Source organism: Trachurus japonicus, chromosome 19 (assembly GCF_045865225.1).
Source record: "Trachurus japonicus isolate A0001 chromosome 19, Traja_1.0".
Lineage (NCBI taxonomy): Eukaryota > Metazoa > Chordata > Actinopteri > Carangiformes > Carangidae > Trachurus > Trachurus japonicus.
In genome coordinates, this window is record NC_140925.1 from 23,405,270 (window position 1) to 23,415,207 (window position 9,938).

Sequence of the window (9,938 nt, forward strand, 5' to 3'; positions counted from 1 at the left end):
GTCGCAGACGAAGGCCGGATCTTCTCCCTCCCTCTCTCTTCTCTCAGCTCTCCTCCCAAACTCAAAGGTAAAAGGACAGAAAACTACAACACACACGCTTCGCTTTTATTGGCTTTCTGTGCTACATCTTGAACATTTTGTTCTTCCGAGGCAAGAGGCACTTTCACAACTGCTAATGATAATTTGTCTCTACAAACAGATTTGTGTTTAGTGTCACAGTGACACATTTAAGCTTGGTCAACTATTTGTAACTCACTTACCAAACAGAAAATATCAGCAACACTTTAACTAATAATTTGCTTCACTTGCACTGACTGCAGTCCACACTTTTACATTTATCCCTTACTATTTTGACTGCTATACTACACTAAAGCTATGTACTCATATTTGTGATGCATCCAAAGTTTCCACTGCATTGATGCAATTCATTACTCACCAGGTTGACTGAGCCTTTATTTTTAAACATGTCTATATTTGTGCAATTACTAATCTTCCTGTTGCCTACAGGACTTCTGACTAGTGAGGGGAGTGTAGTTACACAATGCTTTTTATTGTAATGTCTTTATCCTGAGCCATAGCGCTCTAACTGCTTTGCAGCAACACACTGTGTATATTTAGTCCAACCTATTGATAGTGGAGGCACAGACAGGGGGAAAGAGAGGGTGGGCGTGTGGTGAGAAGGTGTGGGTCAGAGGAGGAATGAGGAGGGAAGGGGAACAGAAAGGTCAGGGATAAGAGGCTAGGAAATGGAATAGGTCATCCACATGCTTGTCGTGATTTTTTAAGGGTGGTCAGATATATGGAGGAGGGTGGAGCGCTCTTTGACACTGGATCCCTTGTGCTGCTGCATATTGTGCCTGGGGAATAGTGAACAGCCACAGCACATAGAGTATAATGTTACTTGAGCAGTTACCAATGCAACAACTGCAGGAACATGGTTGGGGTAGACTCTCATTTGACGTGTTCAGCGACATACAGCAGACGGAAAATGACAAAACCATACGAGCGAGACTATTTCACCACTTCCGTCCCACTGAACCTCCTGTAGCGCTCATCAAGCTGTTTCTCAAGGCTTTTCAAGAACCACAACCATTTGAGTGCAGTTCGAACCCATGTTGAACCCTTGCCCTCTGTGTATCTTCCTTTGTAGCACTGGAAAGTCTTTCTCATCATGTCACCCCTCTCCTCTTATCTAGAGTCAGCATGCCTCACGCATACCCCTTCCTCACTCCTGAGCAGAAGAAGGAGCTCAGTGATATTGCTCACAAGATTGTCGCTCCCGGCAAGGGAATCCTCGCCGCCGATGAGTCCACCGGTAAGGGATTTTGTGAAAATGAATTCACTTTTGACAACTTAAAAAAAAACAGTCATTTAGTATATGAAGAGTTCATTTGCAAAAGCAGATAACTCCGTTTTCAAAAAAATTTCAAAACAATTTTTAATTATTATTTACACCAAGTGATATCAGTCAAACCAAAGTTGAGTAGCTTTGACCAAGTAGATGAAATAAAGCTTTATTGAAAACAACACTATGCAAAGAATAAATCAAAAGCATCAGCTCATCTTTTTCAAAATGGCATTTATCTGCTTTTGCAAATGAACTCTTCATTATGTTATTTTTCTTGACAAGCAGCCTCTATATTGTCTATTAATCACACAGTAGAGCTCCCATGACTAGGCCTACATGTGATGAGGAAGTTATTCAAAAACTGAACTGCAGTACATCTTCAAAAAGTAAATGCAAACACCTCAGAGCACTTCTCAACCCAGTCTTCATCTGTGTGTGCAACCTGCAGGCAGCGTGGCCAAGCGCTTCCAGAGCATCAATGCTGAGAACACTGAGGAGAACAGGAGGCTGTACCGCCAGCTCCTCTTCACCGCTGATGACCGCGTCGCCCCATGCATTGGTGGCGTAATTCTCTTCCACGAGACCATGTACCAGAAGGCCGACAGCGGCAAGACCTTCCCCGCTCACCTGAAGGAGAGACACATGGTGGTTGGCATCAAGGTCGACAAAGGTGTTGTCCCCCTGGCCGGAACCAACGGCGAGACAACCACCCAGGGTGAGCGGAGAACAGATTTAGACGACACAGAACTTTAATATCTTGCAGCATCTTGGTCAAACTTATCGGGTGTCTTCTTCTCCTTCTTGTCACAGGTCTCGATGGTCTGTATGAGCGTTGCGCCCAGTACAAGAAGGACGGCGCTGACTTCGCCAAGTGGCGCTGTGTGCTGAAGATCACCCCCACCACTCCTTCAAGACTGGCCATCATTGAGAACGCCAACGTCCTGGCCCGTTATGCCAGCATCTGCCAGATGGTAAGACGCAAGAGATAGCTGGTATCCATCATAATTTCACAAACTTAATATCAAAGAGAGGAGTACTAGCAGAAATTGGCGGAAAAAGATGCCCCTTAGTTTCTTTAGTAGTTTCAGCTTCTATTCAAAACAGAAATATCTCTACATGTAGGATTTACCAGATTTACATCATGATAAAAGCGGGATTGATGCCACTTTATCTCATTGTGGCACCTACATCCCTCAGCTGAGAAAAGTGACTTGGTCCTAGGATCCCTGTCTAACAAAGTCATTCTGACTTTTGTCCCCACCTCCTTCAGCACGGCATTGTGCCCATCGTTGAGCCTGAGATTCTCCCCGATGGTGACCATGACCTGAAGCGCTGCCAGTACGTGACTGAGAAGGTCCTGGCTGCTGTCTACAAGGCTCTGTCCGACCACCACGTCTACCTGGAGGGCACTCTGCTGAAGCCCAACATGGTTACCGCTGGACACTCCTGCTCACACAAGTACAGCAACCAGGAGATTGCCATGGCAACTGTGACCGCCCTGCGCCGCACCGTGCCCCCCGCAGTCCCCGGTAAGCTAGATGTGCAAAATATTCTCCTGTTGCATGCACATCTAACCATTCACTCAAATGTCTTTGGGAACTCTGTTGCTCAACTCTCATCATTTCCCCATACAGGCATTACCTTCCTGTCTGGTGGCCAGAGTGAGGAGGAAGCCTCCGTCAACCTGAACGCCATGAACCAGTGCCCTCTGCACAGGCCCTGGGCCCTGACCTTCTCTTACGGTCGTGCCCTGCAGGCCTCTGCCCTCAAGGCCTGGGCTGGCAAGAAGGAGAATGGAAAGGCATGCCAGGAGGAGTTTGTGAAGAGAGCTCTGGTATGTACTGTTAATACAATATGAAAAAAGTCATAAATGTTAAATAAGTTCTGCAGTTACTTCAGTAGGCTTTTGTGAAGAGAGCTTTTGCATGTTACAGTGCATTTAATCATTTCTTTATTGTTGTGTCTTACAGGCTAACAGCCAGGCTTGCCAGGGAAAGTATGCAGCCAGTGGAGCCAGCGCTGCTGGTGGAGAGTCACTGTTTGTGGCCAACCATGCTTATTAAACATGGACACTCACTAGTTGCCTTTCCACGATCTTCCCACCATTATTATAACACCATGAAAAAGCCACATCCTCTTAGACTTTGCCTTTTAAACGGTCTCTCCACTATTGACAATAACACTTTTACATCTTAGCTGAAAGCAAAAGTTGGAAAGAAAAACTTTTGTTTGAGTTGTTGCCATAGCCAGGAGATTCTGGGAAAAAAAGTTCCATTGCCTCCATTCCCTTACGTTTTATTTTTAAACACCTTTTTTTTCAGGTGAAGATTACCATACTGTTTTTACACAACTTATGCTATTCATTCCTTGGTCTGATTCCACCAAGTCCAGTATAACATCTGTTGCCATGGAATAAAGCATTTACCCCAACATTTTGCCCTACTTCCTTCTTTTATGAGCTTCTGCTTTACCTCCTTTTACTTCCTTCCTGGGTAAAATAGACATGCCTTACTCCTTATTTAAGAAATTGTATCCTAATATAATTTGAGTAAATATTTTTATTGTAGGGAAGGTGAAGCTACTTTACCCTGATGACACACATGCACACACAAAACAGGAAAAACATGATTTATTTTCTGTGAAATCTGCAGCTGTACAAGTTAAATACCTGGCCAGGTAACACTGCAGGTAAAGTGTAGCCAGTGGAGACACTAGCCCGAGTCGAAGGAGCTAACTAGCTGAACTAATGGAGCTAGGTTAGACACTATGCTTGCTATGAATTAATTTGCGCCTCCAAAACTGAACAAGTTAGATTTATCCATTAAATATAATACATAAAAATCACCCAAACTCTACACTGCAAAGACAGAGGAGGAGTGGGTTTAATATTGATTTAACACGGCAAACATCGATTATCTTCACATAGATGATTTAAACACAATAGGCCCTATCTGTTATTCAGCATATCTGGTGTAAAAAGCCTGCAATTGTGCAGTGGATGACGGCGAATTTAGGAATAACCCATTGTGGCTGTGACAAAAACACACCTTCATTATTTGATATAAGTGCAGACAGTGCAAGTCATAACACCAATGGCATTATAAGTTGTATATTCTGTAGGACAAAATTAAATAAAAAATACAAACAAACAAAAAACTTTAAATGTTTTGCAAAACTTTTCTATAGAGCAAAAATGTGCTGCAGGAGCACAAAGAGGCCAACAAATGTAAATCCAGACACAGGGATTGATGCCGTGGAGGTCGTTGGGTCTGCTGTCGTAGTTACACGGCACTGGAAGCTGCTGTCAGGGTCGGTGCCTGTGTTGTTGAATGCCACGAAGCCCGCACTGGACCCCGCCACCCGATCTGTGATCCAAGACTGAAACTCAGACACTCGTGCGTAGACCTCAGGGAAACCAGCCCGGGCACAAGGTACTCCAAAACTGGTAATGCCCGCCTGAATCCACACTGAGCCTTGTTTGCATTGCAAAGGTCCACCAGAGTCGCCCTGAATGAGGCAAAACATACCGGTCAAGTGACACTCCTAGCATCATGTATGTGTAGAATAAGTCTTGTTTAGGTTATCATACCACATGATATGACACATTATAAAAATATGGAAGTTCTTCTTGTTCAGATTACAGTAAGTGAAAGCTTTTGGTTCTCCTTTAAATGAAGTGGTGAGTATGTGTATGTGTGTTGACAGCAGATCAGTGATAATTTGCATAGGTTACATCAAATAAAGTAACAACAGTGTCCTGTCATTTTCACCTGACATGCTCCTCTGTTCGCCTGCCCACTACAAATCATGACACCCGTGATGTTTGCCTCTTCTACTTGAAGATAATTGCAGCTGCACTCGTTGTTTCCAATAACAGGTATCTGAACCTCCTGAAGTCTGTCTGGCAAGGGCTCTGCAGGAGAGATGATGAAATCAGTACATAATCTTTCATTGTCAGTATCCCACAAAGTGGTGATGAGAATCACAAATTGGTTTGACTATTAGCTTATCAATTCCCTTTCCCACAGTCAGCGTAAAAGACAAGAAAGACACTGAGGAAGTGATGATAGCGATAGGAGACAGAAGCAACCAAACTGTGACCTAGTTTCACACAAACTGAAGCTCTTAGCTGAACATGTGGCATATTTCATGTAAGTGTGGTTTTACTGTCACTTTTCTGCCACTCATCTGCTTCTCAATGCCCTGTAGGCCTACACTAAAGCAGAATGAGCAGGTCGGGAAGGATTTCATCGCTTATGACTTAAAACATTTCACTGTTGATATTAATAAGTGGGGTAACATTTTGGTGGTGCTGATAATCTATCAGACAAAAAGTCCCATGTTTGTTTATCATAGGGGCCGAGAAAAAGAGACTGTGAACAGCGGAGGGGTGAGACAGACAATGAGGAGAGAGGAGAGGATGACTGTCAGAGTGCAGCAATAACATCTGTCATGAAAGCAGTTTCTGTGTCAATCTTGATCCTATATAGGCCTTTTTACTCTACACCGAAAACCCACAGGAAGTCATGAAGGTATTAGATTATTTTATTATTATTAGATTTAGAGCATTTGGAGAAAAATTGCAAAGAAGAACTTAAAGGGATAGTTCAACATTTTGGCAAATTGGCCCATTGCCATAATCGCTATAGTCATAGCAGTAGGTTCGTTACCTTTAATTGTTGGTGCAAGCTGTTTTTAGAACGATGGAGTGGAGCAGCAGGCTGCTCAGAGCTACGCTACGGAGGCTAATGGGATTTCTTGGTTTCCCTCATCAAACTCATCAAATACACAATCCAACAACTCCAAAACGATGTCGTGGACAAGTTGTGAGCTGCACATTCACCACGCTATGAGATAATAACAGAACGTTACCAGACAGAGTTGTTTTAGAGGTAAATTCATGCAAAACCGCTGATGCGCGTTGCGTTCAGGGACAGTTTTTCAGCAAGCAGTCTCTGTATTTACCCTGTATTTACCTTGAGAACGGCTCCGTTTCATAACATTCCGTTATTGTCTCATAGCGTGGTGATTGTGCAGCTCACAACTTGTCCACGAAAGCGTTTTGGAGTTTTTGGATTTTGTATTTGATGAGTTTGATGAGGGAAACCAAGAAATTCATAGCTCTGAGCAGCCTGCTGCTCCACTCCACCGTGGAGCAGCCAAATAGCCAATAGCCACCAAAATAGCCTACACCAACAATTAAAGGTAATGAACCTACTGCTATGACTATAGCGATTATGGCAATGGGCCAATTTGCCAAAATGTTGAACTATCCCTTTAAGAAATCATCAATGAAAGGATAGGTCAAACTAAGACTGGAACAAAAATCAAGTTTCAAGTGTCACAAAAATGTGGTCTGTATGTTTCAGCTGCCTCCCATATGAGGTGATGGAATAAAGGATACTCACCATCTTTTCCCAGTCTGCCCCAGCCAGTGGCCCAGCAGAGGGTGGCGTTGTAGAACTGGCTGGAGTTACTCGCCAGACAGATGGGTCTGATGAAGTTGGTGAAACTGACAGGGGTGCTGAGCTTCATTAGGGCTATGTCGTTGTTATATAATGTGTCGTTGTAGTCAGGATGGATGTTGATTTCAGACACAGTGCGGCTCACCTCATTAACATTAGAACCACTTTGAGTCTCTCTTCCAAGGTAGAGAGTCCATTCATTAGCTGAGCTTCTGCATTTAAAACAAGAGTCAGTGTCAGTCTGTGTAGGCAGAAAACAGTCTCATACTGCAGAATAGCCTATCTGACCTCATCTTTTTTATATACTCAATCATTCAACATTAATTATGCAGTGGTTCATTTATTAGATCCATCAGTGAAAACACTCTTGTGAGACAAATTGCATATTCGGTGGTGAAACAGCATGCTTACGGTCTAATCTACATATAGTGGGCTGGGGGTGTGAGAATAAGAGACAGAATTCACAGGTTAGTAAGACATTTTTGAACAACAGCTGTGACAAGTCACTATTAAAATGCAGAAGTGCTGCATCATGTCAAGTGTGATAAGGTTTTTGTGATGAGATTGGAATGAAGTGTGGTTAGGTTGCTGAAGGCTAGAAAAAAAAAGATGCTCTTTTATCGGGGAAACTCTTGTTCACACACACTTGAAGTTATAGCAGAATCATGTGGGTGGGTTATCAGTAAATTTCAGTTCCTTAATTAGGTAAAAGCAGGAGTGTAAAAAAAGAAGATGTTCCTTATTTGAATTTACCGGCCGCCAGAATCAGTTGGTTCCTCCACTGTTTCCCTCTCACTGCACAATCCTTTTTTAGGAATTGTGGTTTAAAAGAATGCCCGGCATATACCCGGCCTTTTGTGAGAGGAAGTGAAGTTTGTCTGATTTTCATTTCTGTCTTTTTCATTGTATTTCTTTTGTATTTCTGTACAACGTAGAGAACATATGCTTCCGCAGCCGAGTGATGTGATTGGCAGAAATGATAAGCCTGTCTCCTCATGTGGATGTCATGCACCACATGTTTGACCTTTTTGATGCACATTTTGTTCACAGTGACCTGGTTTACTACAGTAGCAACTGGTGTATTATTAGACGGATGGAGTGTACAAGACCCTGCGACAAAACTAGACATTTGTTTCGTTTTCAAAACCTCCCCCTGAGCTCTGACAGCTCGTATTATTTGATATTTTTAAACCTTGGGTTAAGCTTATTGATAGCTCAGTACGACCATCAGCACTGCTGTGGTGGACTGTCGTCTATAATGGTTCAGAAAGGTTAGTTTTGTTGCAGGGCCTGAAACAAGAACGGGGGAGAGATGGAACAAGGCTTTTATTGTGAAGGTTATGTGAATGTGTAGTAGTTTGTCTTACCCTTCGACACAGTGCGCTGCTGTGAGTACCCACTCATTATTGATGACGGTCCCTCCACATCTGTGACCCCCAGAAGAATGCATGCTGACCTGCCAGGGCCATGACCCGGCTGTGGCGTTGTCACCACCCACTATCTTTGTGTTCAGAGGTGCCGTGCCACAGTCTGACGGAGAACACACAACTGTGTCAGTATACAGATGAGTCAGGCTGATTCAAGCTAAAATGTCTCTTCTCTGTAGTTCATTGGTGTTACCTGAGCATTTACATAGCTGTGTGTAATATATGAAATGGAACTCACCCTGAGCCTGTGATGCTGTGGAAGAGAAAGATGGAAAGGTCAATCGGTCTGTTGGTTCCTCAAAGTGTGTGTGTTAAGTTATAGGCAAATGTTGTTCGTCATGTATTGAGTATTGAAAGTGTAGTAGTAATGTTTAACCACAGCCACAGGGGGGCAGTAGAAGCAACAGCTGCTTCCTTAAACTCTGTCTGAGGTGTTGGGTGAGCTGTAGCCTACTTTCAGTTCTGTGAATGCACTTCACCACTTTGTTTTAGTTTGATGAACAAAATAAATTTAGCATTTGGCATCTCCACCATGGTAATCAAATGTTGACACTTAGTAAGAGCAAGTTGTAAGTACGCCCCTATGAAATTATACACACTTCCTGCATTTAAGGAAGCTCAACAAGTTCAGTCGTATCTTGTGCGATTACAATGAAGGTATTCTATTCTATTCTATTTGACAAGTTGACTGTGTAAGGTGGAGGTATATGTCCCACGAGGGTCGAGAGCAGAGATTAAGAACTTACATTTAAACCGAAACTGAATGTTTCAAATTGTCACGTGTTTCAAACAATGATGTTTGCCCTTATAGCGCCCAAGCTGAAAGTTGCTTGACAAGTGTGGGCGGTGAGGCTTTAGGTACTGACGTGCCAACCAACAAATGCTGTCAGGCTTGTTCCATTGGCTATATATGGCCATGAGTCCTTTCATTACTCAGCTAAATAATTGTGTCAAGTCATTGTCAGTATTTTCTACAGAGTGATGAGGAAATGAAGCAGCTGTTCAAACGTTATGACCTAATGAGCATCATTTTACTAATTTTATAATTGTTTTTCAAATGTAATAGATAAAACAGTGTATTTATTTGCCTCCAAAATAGGAGTCTCAGAAGAAGAATAAATCAAAGACGTGAATCAATACATACGTCTTATTTTTTAAGAGAACTGACAGAGAGGTCCCTAAAATGCCAGTTTAACATTTGTATGGCTTTATCATATAGACACACACACACACACACACACACACACACACACACACACACGCACACACACACACACACACACACACAGGATGTTGCTGTTGGATTTTTAGCTTTCAAACAGCCATGTCTTACCTGTAGGAACCGATGCATATTAAAAATGACACATTCTTGACCGCTGCACCGAAGACAATAACATCTTCATACTCTTGTGTGCTTTGAATTATGTAAGAGTCAAGGCATTACACCAAGCCAGCCTCTTTAAAAACAGAGCTCTGATGTTGTTACTCGGTAACCACTTGACAACAGCCCTCTTTGTGGTTTACAAGAATTAACATAATAAGCACAATTATAAATGTTTCAATGTAAAGAGCGGTAGAATCCATTAATTCTGTAAGTTCTGTAAAACTGTATTATAGTACGAAAAAAAAAAAAAGTAAAGCCACAAAAGGTACAAAGTTAAACACAAGAATCTTAGAAAAGATAATTTGATGGTTTGA

The 9,938-nt window shown here is 42.5% G+C and overlaps 2 protein-coding genes across 2 annotated transcripts; one reads left to right on the forward strand and one right to left on the reverse strand.

Annotated features, from left to right (window-relative positions):
• Positions 1 to 3,778, forward strand: aldoab (aldolase a, fructose-bisphosphate, b). Its single transcript, XM_085760955.1, has 7 exons — positions 1 to 67; positions 1,197 to 1,315; positions 1,797 to 2,063; positions 2,159 to 2,319; positions 2,619 to 2,877; positions 2,983 to 3,182; positions 3,319 to 3,778. The coding sequence occupies exons 2-7, from the start codon at positions 1,204 to 1,206 to the stop codon at positions 3,409 to 3,411; spliced, it is 1,092 nt and encodes a 363-aa protein (XP_085617081.1). The 5' UTR covers positions 1 to 67; positions 1,197 to 1,203; the 3' UTR covers positions 3,412 to 3,778.
• Positions 3,779 to 4,354: 576 nt separating this feature from the next.
• On the reverse strand, positions 4,355 to 8,367 carry LOC146968093 (testisin). Its single transcript, XM_085760957.1, has 4 exons — positions 8,181 to 8,367; positions 6,757 to 7,025; positions 5,119 to 5,261; positions 4,355 to 4,855 (listed from the first exon to the last, which is right to left on the reverse strand). Exons 1-4 carry the CDS (start codon positions 8,261 to 8,263, stop codon positions 4,529 to 4,531), a joined length of 822 nt encoding a protein of 273 aa, XP_085617083.1. The 5' UTR covers positions 8,264 to 8,367; the 3' UTR covers positions 4,355 to 4,528.
• Positions 8,368 to 9,938: the final 1,571 nt, after the last annotated feature.

Excerpts from the sequence above, each read along its gene's own strand:
- aldoab (XM_085760955.1), top strand. The coding sequence starts at position 1,204 with ATGCCTCACGCATACCCCTTCCTCACTCCTGAGCAGAAGAAGGAGCTC. Across the intron at positions 2,064-2,158 it reads CGGCGAGACAACCACCCAGG|GTCTCGATGGTCTGTATGAG; the intron begins GTGAGCGGAGAA and ends TTCTTGTCACAG. Across the intron at positions 2,878-2,982 it reads CGTGCCCCCCGCAGTCCCCG|GCATTACCTTCCTGTCTGGT; the intron begins GTAAGCTAGATG and ends TTCCCCATACAG.
- LOC146968093 (XM_085760957.1), bottom strand. The coding sequence starts at position 8,263 with ATGCATTCTTCTGGGGGTCACAGATGTGGAGGGACCGTCATCAATAAT. Across the intron at positions 5,262-6,756 it reads GGGCAGACTGGGAAAAGATG|AGCCCTTGCCAGACAGACTT; the intron begins GTGAGTATCCTT and ends TCTCTCCTGCAG. Across the intron at positions 4,856-5,118 it reads CGAACAGAGGAGCATGTCAG|GGCGACTCTGGTGGACCTTT; the intron begins GTGAAAATGACA and ends TGCCTCATTCAG.